General features: G+C 35.2%; 1 protein-coding gene across 1 annotated transcript; it reads right to left on the reverse strand.

The window, feature by feature from the left end:
• Nucleotides 1-4236: 4236 nt before the first annotated feature.
• LOC128992941 (uncharacterized) lies at nucleotides 4237-15245 on the reverse strand. The gene is made up of 8 exons (XM_054416687.1): nucleotides 15165-15245; nucleotides 13793-13936; nucleotides 12446-12651; nucleotides 11906-11985; nucleotides 11000-11092; nucleotides 10597-10788; nucleotides 8586-8803; nucleotides 4237-4362 (listed from the first exon to the last, which is right to left on the reverse strand). The coding sequence occupies exons 1-8, from the start codon at nucleotides 15243-15245 to the stop codon at nucleotides 4237-4239; spliced, it is 1140 nt and encodes a 379-aa protein (XP_054272662.1).
• Nucleotides 15246-22390: the final 7145 nt, after the last annotated feature.

Raw genomic sequence — 22390 nt, forward strand, 5'->3', positions numbered from 1 at the left:
GGTGTTCATTTGAAAACTTTCCATATCTGTTGTGTGCAAAGGTAAGGCTTTTAACATTTGTTTGTTCTCATTTCCCCCTAATTTGGACATGCCAAATCCAATAAAATTATTTTCAATTTTGAAAAATGCCCCAAAAGGGCCCAATTCGGGGGGTAGGGGTGCTTTTTGAGAAATTTTCAAATGTAAACATGGGTTGTGTGATACATCAATTTAAAGGTCTAATCATACCAATCATTTTGGTGCAAAAAAAGTTTAATTATCTTTAACCGTATTTACAGGGTGGGTCAAAACGTTTTAAAAAAGGACTTAGAAGTTAAGTACCGTATTACCCTAACTACTGAACGGAACAGCGCCAAATTTCTTTCCAAGCTTATTCTTGAGCTACCCTTTAAGATAACTTGTAGTAAGGGCATTTTCCAAGTTATTTTCTAATTTTTTAAAAATCCCAAATTTTAAGAATAAAAGAAAGCTGAAAACTCAAAATTCTTAAATAGCAAGGTATAACAAATTTCATACCACGTGAAAGGTCCTTTTTTAACAAACATTTTACGTATTTAAGTTTTCTTTCTATCTCTTACCGTTTAAAAATTGCAGTAGAAAAACATAATTTTCTATGGTAAAATTGTAACTAGTTTTCTAATAAAACACATTGCACTTTGTTCAACGATGTAGTAGGATTCATAACAAATTGATCGACTACTTTTACGTGTGTCAGAATTCATCTTGGACCCCTCATCCTGTTCTTTTCTCATTGGTAACTGAGCCAGTTTCAGAAAAATTCCTAACTAAATCATTTACAGCCATATGACTCAAGGTCTTACCTGGATATCTATTGTTAAACACTTTGCAGTTATCCTGGAACACTTTTGTTATGACCAATAAGTAAAATAAAGTCTATTTTTTAAGTTTACACCATATTTGATTAGGTACGACAGGAAATGGTACTTTTGAAATTAATACTACCATTGACTAGTCAATGGTACTACAGAAAGCGGCCCACGCTTGGGTTTTTCTCATCAGCTATAAAACTTGTTTTTCACAAAGTAAAACGTAATGACTTGTTTGCCTATCTGCCTAAAAATAATTATGAATTGTTTCCTTCAGTTATTACACCATTTAATGTGTCTATTGACGAATTTTGGCTGTTTTATTAGAAAACTAGTTACAATTTTACCATAGAAAATTATGTTTTTCTACTGCAATTTTTAAACGGTAAGAGATAGAAAGAAAACTTAAATACGTAAAATGTTTGTTAAAAAAGGACCTTTCACGTGGTATGAAATTTGTTATACCTTGCTATTTAAGAATTTTGAGTTTTCAACTTTCTTTTATTCTTAAAATTTGGGATTTTTTAAAAATTAGAAAATAACTTGGAAAATGCCCTTACTACAAGTTATCTTAAAGAGTAGCTCAAGAATAAGCTTGGAAAGAAATTTGGCGCTGTTCCGTTCAGTAGTTAGGGTAATACGGTACTTAACTTCAAAGTCCTTTTTTAAAACGTTTTGACCCACCCTGTAAATACAGTTAAAGATAATTAAACCTTTTTTGCACCAAAATGATCGGGGTGATTAGACCTTTAAATTGATGTATCACACAACCCATGTTTACATTTGAAAATTTCTCAAAAAGCACCTCTACCCCCCAAATTGGGCCCTTTTGGGGCATTTTTCAAAATTGAAAATAATTTTATTGGATTTGGCATGTCCAAATTAGGGGTAAACGAGAACAAACAAGTGTTAAAAGCCTTACCTTTGCACACAACAGATATGGAAAGTTTTCAAATGAACACCCTGTATTGTATGGTCTGGTTTCTGCCTTTTTATCACTTCTTGGAGATTTTCCACTGATTTGGTAATAGAACATTATACAGTATTGCAATACATGACACGATGCAAAAGAAAATCGATTTAAAAATTTGAAAAAACACATTGCAAATACTTCATTTTGACAGATTCAGTAAATCACAAAACCCTTCCAGGGCTATGGACGGATATATCCGTCAATCTCTGTTTACTTTCCGGGCTGAAAACGGATATATCCGTCCCGAGAAATTTCTTTTCTGGGATAAAGACGGATATATCCGTCCAAAAAGCGAATTGATACACAATGTTTATAATACGGTAATAAACATTACACTGCATTACAAATGGGTTATTTTGTTTTTGTGGTTGGCAATAATAATTGCCGCAGCTGTTTCGGCTGTTTTGCACCATAGAGTGCGCCTAAGTAAATATTGCTGTCACTTCACACATGGTTGTAAGTGAGTGATGTTTACATTTTGTATTTTGTACTTTATTTTTATGTTATTGAGCTGAATTTACTAATGCAAACGATCTGAAAATTGAAGATGTTATTGAGATGCTTAAAAAAGTTTTTTTTGAGAGGGGTTTTATACTTGGCAGGGAAAATAATAGTGTGGAATGTGATGGATATGATGAACCTGAAGAACAGTCTTTACGTAGTGGAAGTATTGGCGGGGAATGGGATTGAGGACATGGGAGCAAAACTGAGTGGTTTAGATTTACTTTAGAATGATAGATACATTTTTATGGATAAAAAATAAAACAAGGGAAGGAATAGCCTAAGGTTGACGGATATATCCGTCTACCGCCCACAAGAATACTCAAGATTATTGGCAGTGTTCATATTTTGTGATTATCACTGAGGGCGGCAGACGGATATATCCGTCCACCTTATGTTTTTTGTGGGCCAAAGACGGATATATCCGTCAAATCAAATTTTATTTTCTTCATAACTTTTGTACAAAAATTAGTTCAGCCCTAAGGAAAATCTTTTTATGATCCACGAATTATTTCAAGTGAAATAAATACAAAACACAACCACTTTAGTTTTTAATTTTTGGCAAAAAATAATTAAGCTCCAGCCCTTCATTTAATTTAGCCCTGGAAGGGTTAAAATATTAACAGCTGTTTCATTAAAGAGTAGGTAGTGAAAATGTATGCATATGGTCGTAATGTAAACAAATCTGAAGAGGGAACTTTAAAGACCTCTGGGGCAGAGCCCCAAGGGAATTTACCTCCTTTCTCTTTTGATGGCTCATCTACAGACCAAGACCTTTCTTTAGAGACCCCTACCAAGTTTCTACGCCCAGCCGTTCTCTGAAATTAGCTGTGACAAAAACCCGTTTTTCCTCCATAAGAATAACATGGGATGGGAATTTAAAGGCCACTGGGGCAGAGCCCCAAGGGAATTTAAAACATTTCTCTTTTGATGGCTCATCTACAGACCAAGACCTTTCTTTAGATACCCCTACCGAGTTTCTACGCCCAGCCGTTCTCTCAAATTAGCTGTGACAAAGAAAAACAGTTTCAAATTAATATATAGATTATTAATGAATTACTACTGGAGTGTCACGGCCGTACCGGTAGTGTACATGTTGCTTGAAATCGAGCTATTGCAAAGTGTATTACATATACTACAGGAGTTATTTAAAAACAAATAACTGTCATTAGTGTAATAACTGTCATATCTTAAGATCTCAAAATAATGGCGGTCATTTCAATTTTTAAACTTGTATTTAAAAAATGGCTAATTTTACGCAAAAATGCCAAGCACATTTTTAATCAGCATTTTTTTATTCCTTATCAAAGGATACCAAGTTCAAAAAGATCGATTAAGAAATAGCTAAAGTATTGATATTTAGTTGTAAAATGGGGAAAACCTGACAAGCTTAGCCTTATTCTACCCTGTTTACAACTAAAAATCATAATATTTCAGCTATTTCTTAATCGATCTTTTTGAACTTGGTATCGTTTGATAGGGAATAAAAAAAATGCGAAATAAAAGTGATCGCTAATTAATTGGGGCGCACACACTGGCGCGGTATACTGCCAGCGGCGCTGTACAATTTAGGTACCCTCGTACCACAAAAATGCTGCATGCCCTATTTTTGCTGCGCGGTATTTCAGCGCGCTACGCATATTCTCTGTGTAGAGCAATTAATTGTCAGTTTAGCTAGCAGCATAGCATGTCTACTTATGGATTGATAGAAACAGTCTATTTGTACCCAGTGCTTTATGATCTAAGTCACAAGGACTACAAGAACATAAAGAAGGGCCGCATCTGGGATATTATTGCAAAGGAACTGGATGAATCAAGTAAGTAGTAATAAGATACCGTACTTAAATGTTTAATGTGTTGTGAAAAAGGTTTGGATTATTTTTTTCTCAATCATATCATCCTAGGCAGCAACTCCTCAAAAAATTCCATGGTCATTCAGAAGTAAATGTAAAAACTTTTTTCATCTTTTCGGAGATCTGGCATTATGATATTCACCAAGTTCCATTCTCTTCTGGTTGATTTTGTGTATCCATTTCCGAGATCTACAATCTTCATCCTTAGCTGTAGCAAACAATAACAACATTTACACGAAGACATCTCACATGTCCAAGAACACAACAGGCACTCAATCACAAATTAGTTACGCCCAGCACCGTACAGCGTACCGCTCCAGTGTGGGCACCAGGGCAACCTACCAATGCTACCATACAGCTAGCAGTGTATTTGTCAAGGCGGTATAAATACCGGCCCACACCGCAGGGCGCAGACAGCGTACCGTGGCTGCCTGGGCAGGCCTTAATTCTTTAGGTTCCTACACTATAACTGTATTGAGCAATTCATACCAATAAAAATTGAATGGGATTTAGCACAACCACCTTGATTTAAAGGTGGCCGTGCATTTTCTAATTGCAACTAGATCAAATTTACAGGTGCAATGGGACACATCAGATTATTGAGTTCCTGACATCGAATCACAGTTCAACACAGTATCATAGACTAACCAACACATTTGAGCATTGTTATTCGATAGTGTTATTTCTTCTGTCTCCACTCCTCTGGTTATTTTTTCCGGCAATTAATCTTCCAGGGGTTGAATAGCAATGTCCACACTTGTTTGCTTTCAATTTCAATGTGCCTTTCAGCTTTAAATTCAACATTCAATTCAAAATGCACCAATACAAGCGGTATTGCACTCCCCTTGAGGCATGAATTTTAGCTGTCCACACTCATGCGTCACCTTCCTCACTTTCTAGTTAGATACCTTTTCCTAATTGGATGAAGACGACGCTATTCTGATAGGAGGGATGGTGCGGCATATTTAGTGTTAATTAAAGTTCCAAAACTTAAGAAATCATTGCAGACAATGTAGATGAAGAAGTACTATAAAACTCCAAATTATCTTTTGAATTTAATTCATTAATTGTGTGTAATTTCAATATATTTAATTTATTATTATTATTTATTTATTTATTTTTTTTTTTTGCCGTACATGTCTCACTAACACAAATGAGAGCGACAATCTTCTATGAATTCTGTTGTTTCTTACTTAGCTATTCAATATGCTTAAGCAACTACAACACGGAAGACTTGTCAAATATGTAAAGCAGTTGTGAGTTGAAATGCTCAGAAATCAAGGGCTAGTAGATCGTCTTGCGCTACGCTGTGCGCTATCCGCTATGGAATAGAGCTCCTTCCTGTTCATTTCGGGCATGCCTTGACGCATGCGTCAGGGCATGTGTTAAGAGGCATGCGTTTAGCGGACACAAAATCGCACGAGTGTGTGGACATAGCTATTGGGATACTGATGATAGTGAATCCGATTAGCGGTGGATAGCAGTGCATTATTGTTGGTATGGCAGCAACGTTCAATTTCCATATATTGTCTAAACTTTCTTCTGAATAAAGAATATTTGTTTGATTGATTTATTGATCTAGTCATTATTGGGTACTCAATGAACAGAGAGTGATGGGATCTTGACAAGATCATCTTATCTTTTGTTCTGACCCCATGTGTGTGTACCCAGCGCTTGGTCCTATGTAAAAGGAAGAACCTGGTTACTCGGCACTTTTGTGAACTAGATCTTCTATTTAAATATGGAATGAATGTGACATTTTAAAATCCAATCAGGCAAATGGAAAGGTTTGGTGCGGCAGGGGTATTTTTTATTTTGTGTTTAGTCCTATTCTACTCATAGTTTGCTAGAAAGCCATGCTAAAACACCAAATGACCTATTGCTATTCTTGAAGATCTAAGATCTTGTTTTGGAGGTGCATTATACACGATGGACAGTCACAGGAGGGGGTCACACGAAAAATATCTTGGGAGAGGCACTTTGAATTTCCCAACTATATGCTCTAATTCCGCAACCCAACTAGATTACTCAGATTTCCCGACTCATTAATATTAAGTTTTAACAGTGAGAAGGTTATTTGACCTTTAATTAAAGCCTCTTTAAAGCTGACACACACAAATTGTTAGTCATGAATAAAATTAGGAAAAAATAGGTAATTCAAAAAAACTTTTTATTGATCCTCCATTTTATTTACAATATAGTCACCCTTTTCTACAACATTATAATATGTTAATGTTATAACTTCAGTGGATTAACTAAGTGGGTACAACAATCATAAATTAGATTATTACCTATTGAGTTGAGAGGATAAATTTTATTTGGTAATGCTGAAATATAATTATACCTAAATCTTAATTCTTATAAGCATTACATAAACTCCTTACTTCTTGAACTATAAATGTTGCTATATTAAATGAAACCCCGGGTTCCAAAATATGCTTATTTACATGTTTATATTCATTCATAAAACTTACAAGCAATAATTTAAGCAATATATAACCACCTAAACGACCTGAATAAAATAAAATCTGGGCCTCGAAACCAATTATTGACATGTTCTGATAAAGCTTATGTATTATAAATATTGTTACAAAGTTATTTAACACATAACATGCAATGTTGAAGATTATAATAAATAACAATAAAAGTATGGCTAGCCATAGAATTTTGTCTAAAGAAGATACTAAAGTTTGGAAAAATTTCAAATAATGTCTTCCAAAATTATAAACACGAGAAACACAAAAATTATTAACAATTGATAAAATAAATATCATGATTAGCACTGACTGAGCATAAAACAAGAAGCTCTGTGTTTCAAATGTGTGAAACACACTGTCTTCATCAATATCAACATCAACGTGAAAATATTCTTGAATGAAACAAAGTTTTGTACAAATAATAAAGCTATAAAGTAGAATGATTAAGAATAAGAGATCAAACAGTCTATGAACCTTCTTGAAGTAAAAATCTAGTCCTGCAGAGCTTAACCTAATTAAAAACCTTGTTAAATATATAATTACAAACACCATAAACATGACGATCCAAATGTCTCTTTCAAAAACAATGCCCCTCGATTCTACCTGTAAACGTCAATCAAAAGAAGTTTTAAATTTTATAGCTGGCACTAGGATTATTAGTTGAGTAGTTTTGTTTTTTTTTACCTAAAAAAATATTGACTTTTATAACTTTAATCTACTAGCTTAGACCTCATATCTGATAGTGGAAGATATCAAACAAAGCATATTGTATCACATATTGTGTTGGTGCTGCAGCATATTGTGTTGCAGCATATTGTGTTCTGCATATTGTGGTGTGTGTATATTCTACTAGTTCAACAAGTAGAAGCTCAAGCACTCAGTAAATCAAAACTTTCGACAATTCAAAATAAAAGCTCAGTCCCTTAAGAATCTCTTAATGTTTCAAAGTTTTACCATGGATTATTGATTATAATACACTTGGTATTTCGAAGTTCAAGCAGAGGGCAGGCCGATTTGAAACACAGAGTAAATTGAAGCTGCTTTGACGGCTAAACACTATAATTTGAAGGTAGGGATTCCTTCTTGCCATAACAGGGATCTATACATCTGTCAGCACGGTAGTTCATCTTAATGATGTCATTGATAACGATAGATTTTTTAATTTAATTTAGTAAATGATTTTGTAGCTAAATAATGAGTAAGTATATTCTTAAGTAAGTAATATATTCTTCATAAGGATAACATGGGAACTTTAAAAGCCACTTGGGCAGAGCCCAATCTAATCCATAGAGAAGATGTAGTTAGAAGATATAGAGAAGATATAGAGAAGATAGGGTGATAAAATCTATGAGGCTAAGATCAATGAGGTCACGTAGTGAGAATGGGGAATGAAAGGATGCCTCTAAAATTACTAGATGGTCAAATGTACGTAACAAGAAAGAGAGGTTGTCTAAAGATAAGATGGTTGCAAAATGTTAAAGAGGATTTGAAAATTCTGAGAATTGGTAATTGGAGACAGAGATCAAGAAATAGAGAAGATTGGAGACAAATTGCGATGAGGCCAAAGCTCATCATGGGCTGTAGCGCCAGAGGGTAAGGTAAGGGCAGAGCTCAAGGGACTTTTTTAAGGTCAGTTTACAAATTTACGCAACACGCTCTTTCCAATGAGACTTGAATGGTCAAAATTGGTTAAGAAATGGAGGTGGAGTTCAACTGTCAAATTTTGTGTTGGCGTATTAATTGTTCTGTACCTTCCATAATACAACATAATACAGAATTCAAAACATAAACTCTTTGTGATTTGAATGAATTATTTTCCCGCTAATGAGTCAAACCTCTTGGTAATTAAAATGTATTTGCTTGAAAATGTATCAATTTTGAAAATCAAGAGTCCACTGTACTATATATACTGTATGTATTCTACAATTTTGTGTGACAAATACAAAATCCTTACCACGATCACATTAAGAAATTCTCCAGTGACAGATTGTTCAGCCACCAGAGTGACGGGCACAATGCGTCGAGTGTTGACATTACAAAGAGTGAGGTGAATTAGCAGCGCTCGAGTGAAGTGATCCATCCATCCTTCGTCTCGCACACTCAATACCACTCTAGCCTCGCTCCACAGACTTCTGTTGTAGCCTCCACTCGGGTAACAGCGCCCAGACCTTCCTGCAACAATGGTTACACAAATTAGGTCAATAGAGCAAAAAGGGGGAATGTCACAAAAACGAGAATTTAAGAATTAAGAAAATAGCGATTAAACGCTCCCAAAAGAAATACTTTACAGTCCCAGTACGATGGACTGACTCCTTTTTACCCAGTATGTCTATAATTAAAATTGTTATATCTTTGGTCATTACAATTTCTCTCCCAGGTCAGTTTATGTTATGTTATGTTGGGTTATCATAAATATAAAGTATGACTCATCTGGTATCGTTCGATTCATAACAAAACGAGGAAAGTCTTACAAACATATTTATGATAACCCAACCTAACATAACTGCCACAGCAAACTGTAAAATAAGTGGTATAATACCAAAGTACCTAAAAACAAAAACTATAACTATATTTAGTATTCAATTACACACTTTTCAAAGGAAAAATAGGTCACAGATTGGGGTTGCAGAATATTAGGATAACATAATAAGTGTATAGATGTTGATCATGTGTATGATCATTTTACAATGGATGTTTAATGAATTTTGATGAGCAATATGCAATATTATTTGAGATGGGGAAGCTACCTAGGTGCGTATTTTAACATGAGTGAAGGAAGAGTGTAGAATGTTGTGAGATGATCTGTGTAGCTTTGTAGATACTGATTAAGATCAGCTGGTTCATCAGTCAGGATCATTTTATTTAAAGCCCAATGAATGATCTAGGAACAGCTGGATCCGGTTACAAGTCATCAAAAAGCTACTGACTTTTTTTCAGGATCGAACCGGAGACCTTTCGTTTGCTAGGCGAACACTATAGCTACTCAGCTACTCAGTGAGTTGATTTGCCAATAATTTAATGGTAAACAATCGTTACCTATACAATATTTAGACCACATAAGTTTTTTATGGTTTTTGTAGAAACTCAAAAGGCAATTACATTTAGATTCATGATTTGAGGTTCAGTTAACTCAAGGTGACCTCAAAGATTCAGAGAATAAAATTAGCATATCCTAAAAAAATGTTTGAATCAATAATACAGGGTGTCTATAAAAGAACTCCGGGGTTTCAAGGCAAAATATTACACTGAAGTAAAAAACTGATATACATGTTTAATACATGATTGGAAAGGTTACATTTTCAAGTTTTTTTAACAATTTAATAAAGTTAAATATGAGCGCCTTTAGTGGCACGGCACACATCGTAACGGTATTCCACCTCTTCCCATGTCCTGACCAGCATGTCTGGGGGGACAGTTGCCACACATTGATTATTAGTTGCCTGAGATGGTCAACATCATGAATTTTCTCTGCATACACTGATTCTTGATGTGCCCCCAGGAGAAAAAGTCAAACGGAGTCATGTCAGGGCTCCTTGGAGGCCATGGAATCGATCCTTCCCTTCCAATCCATCTGTTGCCGAGTCGAACGTCAAGTGCCTCACGCACACGCGAACTGAAATGTGGCGGTGTCCCATTTGGTTGGAAGTAAAGTAAACACCGAAAGTTTATTTGTACCGTAACAACAGATTAAGTTTCTATTAGCCAGATAATGCACTGAGCATTTTGTTGCGGCGTTGCCATAGCACGGCAATTCAGACAGCACTGACAGCAGCACTACGTTGTTTAAAGGTCAACGCTCCGCAGCACAGCAAACTGTTGATGAAAACATTCCCAATCGGTATGAGTCAAACTTGATGAGCTACTCGTTTCAGAGAAATTAACTACATTTTGCTATCTTCTACAGTTATTAAGATATTAATTTTTAAAATCCCGGAGTTCTTTTATAGACACCCTGTACATCTTACCACAGTGATTATAGTTACTATAGTGAGTGTAGGACCAGTTGCCTGGGTTCCAGTAGGAAGTGTTATCCAGGTGTTCTGGAAGTGTCCAGTAAGGTTTGTAGACTTGTGTGTCTTCAGCAGTACGGTCCCATGGAGCAGCACATTCTAGAGCTCCAGACACAGTCTGCATCACCCCAGGCACTTGGCAGTGGCCTGAAAACATGCAACTGGAGTTTGCAGCCCGTAATCCCGTCACAAACATTTGAACACACTAGTTTAACTCAGAAACTATTTACTCAGGATATATTACTACACCACTTATTTTTCTTAGTTTTTTTTGTCTACATCAATGGCATTTTAAAAGTTATTTGTAGCTGCAGAAATAGGCCAGTATTTTACTAATTGTAAAACCAAAATAATTTACCAGGTTTAACCCTTGACAGAGTGAAGTGCGGCCTTCTTAGCATTCGGTGAGTGTTGTCAAAACACCAATCCTTCTTTTCTTGGTTTTTCCTACCTGGAAATATTTATTTTTATAAATTATAAACTAGCCCAAATTCAACAGAATTGACTACAATATTAGAAGAACTCAGAAGCTACATAAACGGATTGTTTCCTAATTAAGACAACATTTAGTGAAGATTCAAATTTTAAATTATAAAGTTATAACTTTACCAAAAATGTTACCAATAAATTATTTTGCAATGATTCTATTTCAAAGAAAACATTTACGATTTAGACAACTATATGAGTAAGAGGAGACTGAGATACCTATCACAAATGGACATAAAGCAAACTAATGGAAGGATATGTCACCAAAAACAAGTTTCTTTCTCTGCAAGTTTTGCACCTCATACAACTTAGAAATTGTTTTGACAAGGCATTTAACACCGACAAGTTATCAGTTAATAATATAATGTAGAAAGACAAAACATATTGAACCTTACTTTCTTTGCTAATTTTTTTGAACAGTTTTTCCCAAACTTCACAATTTTCATCTCTCAAAGTCAAACCACCAAAGCTTAGAACACTGAAGAATTTACAAGTGCACAATTTTATTTAACAGACAATATTGGATTTTCACTGGAGGCTATCTTAGGTTACAGCACTTATAGGTTAGCTCGCTTTAAAATAGCTTTGGCACTATTTGTTATAAAATATAAATTTTGTGTCCTATTCAGTTTAGAGATTCTTTTTTTTAATCACAAAATGTTTTGGTGAAAATGGGGCAAGACTCTAGCCTACACTCCATATAAATATGCAAAAATTGGTATTAATAAAGTCTTGATTAATTGAAATATTATAAATAAATTAATCACCATATGCATACCTTCTTGAATGTGTTTCTTGTTGTACCAGAAAAACTTGGACAGAGATAAACTAAACGATTGCTTGAGGAATTTGTCAAATCTGGTGACAAACATAAGTTTAGGTTTTATCAAAGCATAAATAAAAATAATGAAAATAATAAAAATAAAATAAATAAGGAAGAGAAATTGTCAAGGGATAGAAGAAGATCGAGGGGCCTAGTGAACACCCAGACCCGGAGATAACCGGAAGAGGAGAGGTTATGTTAATATAAATAAAAATAAATATTTCATTAATTGCTATCATGCTTAGTTCTCAAAAAACTCTATAAGATTCACCTTTATTTATCGATAAATAAAATTAATCTATTTGGAGTCTTGGAAAAAATTCAAAGGTGAAGATTTGCAAAAGGTTTTAACAATTTATTGATATTGGTCAAATTAAATGATTTTTTAACAATCTGCCCTAAGCTGTTCAACATATCATGGAAAAAGTAATAGGAATTCTTATAGTATCAATTCAGAGCAGGATTTTAAAATTATCCATTACACATCTTACTTACTGTGTCAAATTGTAGACAGCATTGAAACTTGGGAGATTTTTATCACCTGAAGCTCCTAACATAGAATGTAAGTGATCATTGGTAAAATACGGGAGGAGATTGTCTTTGTTCAATATCTTACAAAGAACAATTACAAACAGAATAAAAAACACAAAATCCATTGTGGCCCTCCATTTAATAATTCTCAACTTTTTTTCTTGGTACATCTGAAAAAAAATATGAGATGTAAATTTTAGGCAATATTAACAACAGTTTTCATACTTTAAAACTGAAAATCTAATTTTATCTTTGAGGTGATCACATAATTACTTCATAACTTGCAATTAAAAACAAATAAAATTGTAAAAGCAATAAAACACTTGGTTTTAAGCACAACATTTGACTATTGATGGAACTAGACATTACATACCGTACCCTTGTCTAAGTTGTCGCAAATTGGTAATAAAAATAAATACGTAGGTAGTTGATTTGAGCAATTGACAGAAAGTGCTAATTTAATTAATGACTTTCTGTCGAATACACCAACTTTTTCACCGAGTCTAACTGTTGGAATAACTTATTGTAAGCTATTTAAGTCTCGTCAACTATCTTAGTAACAATAACTAAGGCAGAAAATAGAATTTTACTGTAGTGCACTCTGTGAGAGGCTCATTCAACTACGTCCTTATAATAAAAAATGGCTACAATTGGTCTATGTAGATGGGATGTCTACTTCATTATCCTAACGTCAATGGTACAATTCACAAAGAATTCACCCATTCCGCCAACTTACATGTGAGCCGTCCACCATTCATTTCATAGGTGGGCCTCTCTACATGTGCACATATAAGTGAACTTCTCATGAGCTGCGCACCAGATTTCAATCAAAATTGGATTTAAACCTTCTACGTTGTTGTAAACAAACCAAAAAAATAACTCTTCAGACCATTGCACTAACCAATTGTCGAGTCTTGGCTAGGCATTTGACTTTTGCGTGCAGGATAAAAATAGTTTTCCTACCCGGGAAGCATTTATTGGGTTCCGCGAGATGTCAGGCTTCATTTCAAGGACGATTGTGTGTGATATATATGTATGTGTGTATGATTTATGATGAGCCCTGGATATCACTGGGCAAAATAAAAATGAGTGAGGCCCACAAAAAATTTCCACAAATGAATAGCGGAAACGTAGCAGTTATAAACATAACTCTCAGGCTGCCGCATATGGTCATGTACAGCGTTCACCATTAATGTTCAGTTATACTCGCATAGATAGATGTAATTGGAAGTTTCATTGTGTTAGTCTTGTGTCCCATAAACTGGACGTAGGAGTACTACATAACTATTTAGACAGTATAATTCTTTTAACCTTATGAACGGAATCATTCATAGGTTTATATTCAGGTTTCATGCGTTCTTCGATTACATTTGTTAGATGTTCAACGTTTCCAAAGAGATGTGTTTTGTGACAATCTGCTGGATCATGTATGTAGAAGTCTTTGTATATGATGCGCTGCAACAATAAAAAAATATTATTGCAGCAATAATATATGAAAATATTTGGAATGAAAACAGAATTTATAGTTCCACAATTTATAAAATACTTATATTGTGTAATCCAGAGCGCAAAGTACGTCATTGCTGACCGAGGTCTGTAAGTACCATGTCATGTCATCAGCTATCATGTCAGCTAAATCATTGTGCGGCCATACATTTTGAGAGCAACAAATGACTGTATGTGCTCGTAATATACACACGATTTTTCCTACCACCGTAATTAACTTATCATATCATACAGATTAACTTTTTGGTAGTGCATCAAATATCACCAGGGTTATGAATGCATTTTTTGTTGGAACGAATGAAACGACATATGCAAAGGTGATATCAGTTGCAGTTGACTTAGTGAGTGGGAATGAATAAAGCACAAATGAGCTATTTTCCGTACAGTTTACAGGTGTGGCAATGAGATCATTCCCACGTAGTGGTTAAAAAAATATATAGCTAAAGTAATTTTTGCAAACAAAAGAAATGAAATTATAACAATATCTATTTCTTTTTGCACTGTGATCTCTCCAAGGTTATTTTTAGGGAACTTCTGATATTACTTGTAATCTTGAGGTATTTTAATATTATGACTTTCTATACTCTAAGTTGGAACTCATCATTTTATAAAATATAAAATCAGAGTATGTTTCATATATTGGAAAAGTGGGAGTTCATTTGATATTAATGTTTCTCTTTCAAAGTTAATTTTACTGTGCGCTGTACTATTTGGTTGTAATCCACAAGACAAAATAAGTTATTCACAAATTTTTAATTGTTTTATTTGGTCTTAAACCTTAATCAACAATTCTTGCACACCCCAACTTATGGCAATCGAACAGGAAACAGAAGTGGTTTCAAGATGCAAGGTATATGCTGTATATTGTACATATTGGGAACAATATTATTCCTGCATCTTAAATAGTTAAATATCAAACTAGGGATAAACTGAGAGGAGCCCGCCCAGTTACCCTTTAATCCTACTTAGCTACCAGTCCATAGCTACAGTATTGGTTAATAATAATTTTGGACATGACAATGTTATAAAAAGAAACAAAACCATAGTTTGGTCCAGCAGATCATAGTTTGTTTTAAATGGTATAATGTTATTTATTGATGAAATTGCAAATTAAATAGTTTCATTCACTATCTACTAACTTTGCTGACAAACACCAGCTTAAACAGTTAAAACTCACATCAAAAGTCAGTGATAGCACAAGTGACGTGATGAGTATCTTGAGAGGCAAATAGATGACAGTATGAATGATGTTTGACATGACAACAATGGTAACCCATCTTCTGATGCGGTTAGGACTGAGGTGGTCCGATAACAACACACTGACAAACACACTTTGTAAAACAACCAGAAGCCAAAATAATCTGCAAAATAAAACATTAAAAAAAATTGCAATTTATGGATGTTTTTCCAAGAAAGAGAATAAAAAAAATTGTAATTTCTTCATGGTTGGTTTTATAGCTTCCATTAACTATAAATATTGAAAATAGTTTCAATACCTGCTTGTGGCTATCCAAAGAGTGCACTTAGCAACTAGTTGACGCACAAAAGCAATCTATGAATTACTATAACCAAGTATTGATATAAGTTTCAATACTGTTTACTTTGTAAAAATCACTCATGGTAAAATGTGGAAGATAACTGCTAAGATATTTTACTGAATGTATTTATGTGCATTTCAAATGGGGGTTTCACGGGCCAAACATACTAGCTTTCTTATGAGACGTAGGAATTGGCTAACTCAGGAGCTCGCTAACTCGGTCGTGTTTCTGAACTGGCTAACTCTGGAACTGGCTAACCGTCTCAGTCAGGAATTGGCTAACTCCGGAACCCGCTAACTCGATTTTGTCTCGCGGCGGAATTCGCTAACTCTGGAAGTCGCTAACCCGGCCGCACCCACTGCATGGAGCGTTGCCAATCTTGCACGACAAAATAATCGTACATTACCGTATTTCAAAATATCAGTGTCAATGAAGATACAGTAAATGTAATTGTTTTTGTTATCAATTTCACTTTTAACAGATAACTAGCCCAAAGTAATTAAAAGACAATTATTAAAAAATCATGAGAAGTGTTTTTTTATTTAACTCCAAAATGGCCAGTTAAATGTTTATGATTTCGATCTTAAATATAAATGCCATAAGTATAAAAGAAAATAATAGAGTTGAAAAATATTGAAAAGGTACTAAATAATTAAACCTCTACGAAATTAAGCTAAAATACACGCTAGTTCTCAAACAGGGAAAACAAATTTAATCGTAATGTCATCAAACATCAACCATCAGTCATCAACCATCGTAACTTTCATAACTAATTTATAGATTTAAAATTAAATGTTCGTCGTTGAATCGTCCAACTTACGTGTAAAAATATGACATTAGACTAAGCTTTTATCTAGGCCTAATAGTTTAAGCCAAAGCATTGTAGGCCTACTAGTAAATAGTTGCCTAATTCTAAAATGTGTTGAATTTTTTAGTAATAACAAAGATTACATATAAAGATTACATATGCTAACGCAAAATAGATATTGCAGCTAAGCCATTTTTGTGATATCAAATTCCATGCGAGGCCTAGCGAATGTTTTTACAACCTAAGACTTAATTGCCGACATGACCAGCTGTTATATATTTACGTATTTTTTGTTATTGTTTATTGTGTTATGGTTAACCTTTATTTGTGCTTTTTCATTCATTAGAAGATTTTTTGAAGCTAGAAGTTTACTAGATAAATTAGCAGAGTGAAGAACGTGTGTAGTTAATTACGATTGTGTCATGATGTGTACATTTTCTTGAACAATGCCAGGTATTAAGAAGTGCTCTTTTATTGGTTGTCTATCTAATCGCATTAACAGTCCAAATTTAAGATTTTTCAAATTTCCTATTAAAAACAAGAGTGTCTGTGATAAATGGGTAGAAAACACAGCAAACGAAAAACTTAAAAACCTTCCTGACACTGCATTGCATTCACGTTTAGTGTGTGAACTCCATTTTGAAACTGACTGCTACACAAATAATATAAGAAGTCAACTAAATAAGAATGCTGTACCAACACGACTGGTTATGGACTATGAATATACACCGGTTGTTACACAGCAGTCTGCTCTCACTGCTGCCTCTACAGACGATCAACACTGTCTCGCTGTAGCTGGTCCATCATCTAGTGATACGTCTACAGTCAATGTTGTAGGTTTTCAATTTCCTATAACATCCACAGAAACCACGTGTAATCCAATAGATACACCAGTAAACAGAGACACAACTATACCACTACATGACAATTTACCGACTTTGACAGCTTGCAACTCACTTGAAACCCGGAGGGAGGTTGGACTGAAAAAAAAAATTTGATTGACAAAAAGAAAAACCTTCATCGCCTTAAACAACGCTATCGAAGAGAAAAACTAAAGCCCATGTCAAAAGAAGCTGCTTTCTTAGCTGCCAGTCAATATATAAAAAGCGATGCGTTGAAGACTCTTTTGAGAATGGAAATGTTCCACAAAAAGCGAACTAGCTGGAGTGAAGAAGAGAAACAACTGTCAATAGAAATGCACTACCGGTCACCGGCGCTGTACAACAGCTTACGAGATGACAAAAAAATGTACCTTCCAGATACAAGTACAATTTCAAGGTGGTGTAATGTTTTAGATTTAAACACAGGAATATCAGAAGAACTATTGAATTTGTTGAAACAAAAAGTTAGTACAATGTCAGAAATGGAAAAAAATTCAGTTCTGGTGTTTGATGAAATGTCAATAAAGAAGAGCTTATGTTATAATGAGAAAATTGATTTAATAGAAGGCTTTGAAGACCTTGGGATACTGGGACGTTCTGATCGGATAGGCACGCATGTATTATTGTTCGCCATAAGAGGACTTTTTCAAAACATGGAAAATGCCGTTTGCTTATTTCATATGTGCATCTGTGATTGATGGGGCCAATTTAAACGTACTCATCATGGACGCATTGAATGCACTTTTTAGCATAGGGCTAAATGTGCGTGCCCTAGTGTGTGACCAAGGAAAAAACAACTCCCGAGCCGTCAATTTGTTGAACGTGTCCCCAGAAAGACCCTACTTTTCGTATTAAGATAGGAAAGTATTTTTTGTATATGACGCACCACATATCATGAAATGCATCAGGAATAATCTTATGAAACATGACATCAACTTTGATGGTGGAACTGCCTCTTGGAGGCACATTAAGGCTCTTTATGATATTGATTCAAAAGACAACAAGGCTAGAGCTGTTTGCAAACTTACTGAAAAACATATCAGTCCGAACACCTTCGACAAAATGAAAGTAAAGTATGCTACGCAAGTCTTCAGTCAATCTGTAAAAGCAGCTATGATTACGGCTGTGGGTACCGGAGAACTCCCTAAAGAAGCACTAGGGACTGCTGAGTTCATTGGAAATATGGACGAAATCTTTAACTGCCTCAACAGTAGAAGTTTATTTGACGCCAATCCGTTAAGGTGCGGTGTTTCAAACCACACTCCTCAAGGAAAACAGGTGATAGAAACACTTTCCAAGGCGTTGCCCTGGGTTGAGAATTTGGAGAAAATTGTTCCACGAAAACAAACAAAGGAAGGAAAGAACACTGAATCAAGACAAAACAAACCACCATGTTTGCATGGGCTTAAGTTAACAATAATGTCTGTACTACTATTGTGGAAAACTTTAACTGAAGAGAAATGTAAATTTCTCTTAACAAACCGGCTGACCCAAGATGTCCTGGAACACGAGTTTGCCATATCCCGGATGCAAGGAGGTTTTGACCGAAATCCTTCGGCAATGAGATTCAGGCAAAACCTTCGCCGTCGAATCCAGGTTACTCTCATGAAGCCTCCGTCTACAAGTAACTGTGAAGTTGATGACATAGAAGAAACTTTGATAACCGTTACACCAGCACTACAGTCAAATCAGAAGCCAACAAATAAAGCACGACTTTCCGACATAGACGGAGAAGAAGACGTGGAGCAAGAACTAGAAACACGGACGGTGGTAAGTAATTTCCTATGACCAGTATGTGTGTGTTTTTTTTCTTTTGTTAATAGGCTTATGCTAGTTTTTATTTTAAACTTACCATTTGTCTTGGCTAAAACAAAGCAAATTTTATTTGTCTTCAAATGAGTCGTGATTATTAAGGCCGGCCACACAAAGGACTGGGTGAGGCAGGGCCCATCAAAAAGACGCCCTCAGGGCAAAATGCGAAGGTCTCCAAAATTATGCCCCGAGGCAAGTCACTGCCAGGCAGAACTTTCTGCGCATGCGCGGTCATGTGATTTATTCCCTTACGGGCTAAATTTTTATAACGATTATTTTACAACTGATACAATTTACATACAAGACTAACAATTAATACGACCAAAGATTACACCCTTTGATAAGACTATACAGTGATGATATTACTACAGTGGTTGAATAACTAATAATTTATCTTAATATTGATAACTGAGGAAAGAGAGGGCCAACGTTCATATCTTAAGGGTTTAAAAAACCACTCCTCTTGAGGTATGACTTTGAATTTTGTTTTCTATTCTGCTCCCAAGTATAAAGTCAAATTTAAAAGTGGGCTAAATCGGCTCAAGGCTCAGAAATAAAAAATCCTATATTAATTTTCAGGTTTATGGGGGGGGGGCTAAACTTTTTACTTGACGTGCCCTGCCTCATTCTGTGTGTGACAGCAACAAGACAGGGCTTAAGTCAGGCGTCTCGTCGTGCCCTGTCGCACCCCGACCCGCCTGGTTCTGTGTGTGGCCGGCCTAATTTATTATTTATTCAAGCAATAATAAATTAATAACCATGACTCATTTTAAGACAAATAATGACTAGCTTTGTTCTTGCCAAAACACAGCCATCAACAACAACGTTTACATCTCTCTGATCATTTCAGGTACGTTGCTGGATATCTAGTGTACGTCCTCAATAAGAAGTTTCCTTGCCAACGCTGCCGCTCTGAGTTAATGGAAGACATGCGGCTTGATGAACCAAACGAGTTGTTAATATTGAAACGCTCTTTCAAAACGAAAGATGGCATGAGTCACCTAATCGCGCCCTCCTCCCTTATGGTCCAAGTCACTGACCTAATGATGACCTTGTTTCAAGAAAACTTTGAGAGACTTAAAAGTAGACATGCAGTATTGAATACCCTTGTGAATATTGCTAGGTCTAAAATCTATCAAGTTGCAAGTGAATGGTTGGCAGTTGAAAAACCATGTAGTCGTCATCGTGAGTTTATGATAAGATATTGTATGAAATTGAAAATCAAGAAGCAAACTTTGTGGATGTCTAAAGCGATGCGAATTCCAAAATCGGAAAAGTCAACAACATCACAAAAGGTCACAAATGTCCAAAATCTGTAATATTGATAAACTGTCAAGGGTTCTCTTAGTATAGGCTACGTTAAAAGTCAATGCAAAAAAATATTATAGCATTTTTGCTTACTATATGTCTTTAAACTTGTATTCTTTGAGTATTTTTATCCACGTAGTTTACATCAATAAATCCTTTTCTACCCTGTTCTCCTTTATCTTACCCTAGACTTTGTATTTTAAATGTGGAATGTTAAATGTTAGTTTTGTAATTGTACTTTTTGTAAAATAAAGTTATGGTACAACATTGATGACAGCTCTGTGCTTGTCATATCGTTTGACAGCAGCGTTTCCACACGACCAAAAAAATATACTTTAATACTTAAATGAAATTGTGACCATACAAAGTAGGTATTTTAAGCCAAGTTATATAGCTACTGGGTCGATCAATCCAGCTTATAAATTGTTAAAAATCCCGTTTCGTCCTGCATGATTTTTTTTTCGTTCAATCATTAGTATTAAATTATATTAGAAGTATCATGTTTTAAAAATTTATTTAAACATTCTAGCCAATTAGGATTTTGATAAATTATTTTAAATCAATCGGATTTAGTTTTCTAAAAATTAAGTAGAAAATAATAAAAAAATAGTCGTCACAGCCAATAATCCAATTTTATCCTGCATCCCATTTTAATCCCTAGAATGGAAACACTGATTGACAGGTCAGCGCGTTGATGTAGTTGCGAAGAACAGGTGAGTTAATCCCGAGCGCGACCGAACATTACCGTACTTGCCCGAACTTGAATCGGTAATGCAGATCGAGACTTGACACAGCGCCTCTGTTGAGGGACCACCCAGCTACGTGAAGGTGGCCCCATCCAAAAACGACTTGGCACAAAATCGCCGTAAGCTGCAATATCTATTTTGCGTTAGCATATGTAATCTTTGGTAATAATGTTACATGTTTTAAAACAGTTTTTAGATTGTACACCTAAGCACCACTAGTAAATAATAGGAGAAGATATAATACTCATATAATAAAACGTGACAGGGTAATTTTAATTCACGATTCTTAATCAACGAATTGACGGATTTTCTTAGTTGGGTTTCTTTTACATTGGTTTCACAATCGAAATAAACTATACCAAGCCATTGCTCGGTTCACCGTTCCCCGGTACTGAGCTACTCAATAGACAATAGAATAGCTTTGTTTTTGGATAAGATCAAGTAATTTTAGGTATGGCCACCATTCATAAGAATTGTAACAAACAAGAACGCCTGGGTCGATTTAGAACCAGCCTGGAGAAAAACTCCCGACTTTTAAAAAGTAGGCCTACTGAAAGACGTAAAATTAAAATTAATTCAACAAAATTAAGAGGATTGCCCGGGTTCTACACTAATAGCCTACGATAAAAGAAATTTACAAGTTGTATTTATGCATAGACTAATTTTTAATGCAATCTATGAATAAATTACGCCTAGAACTTTATAACATTGTATTGATAAATATGTATTTAAATTCAATAGCTCTATTTAAAAATACATTGCCACTACAATGTATTTCTGGACTGGAATAATAATGTATTTCTGGAATAATGTTAAACATACTTCTCAATATATTTATTTGATCAACTACGTTGCTCTTACTCCTAATTAATCGTAGGATACGACATTACGGTACCGATACTATATAGGTACCTACTACACTTTCGGTAACACTGGCCAAACATATTCGTGCTTGGCTCCCATTGGACGGCCCGTGAGGCTTCTGATTGGGAGTTAGCGAGTTCCGCCGAGGGACCGAGTTAGCGACTTCCGTACGAGGACGGAATTCGCTAACCCGGCTCTAGAGCGGGTAAGCGGGTTCCGGAGTTAGCCAATTCCGAAACCGAACAAGTTAGCGAGTTCCTCTCATTGACCAAATTTGAAGATAGGGCTTTTAACATGGGGTTATAGCGAGTTCCAGAGTTAGCCATTTCCGCGGACCCTTTCTTATTGAAGAGTAAGAATGTAGAAAACATTGTCTATGTGTGAAATTGTTTACCTTTTTTAAGTAAGCACTTGTGAAACACCCCAGAATTTCCTTATTTATTAAA

This window comes from Macrosteles quadrilineatus, unplaced genomic scaffold (assembly GCF_028750875.1).
Source record: "Macrosteles quadrilineatus isolate MER2022 unplaced genomic scaffold, UCM_ALF_1.0 Scaffold_4__1_contigs__length_99947679, whole genome shotgun sequence".
In the NCBI taxonomy this organism is placed as follows: domain Eukaryota; kingdom Metazoa; phylum Arthropoda; class Insecta; order Hemiptera; family Cicadellidae; genus Macrosteles; species Macrosteles quadrilineatus.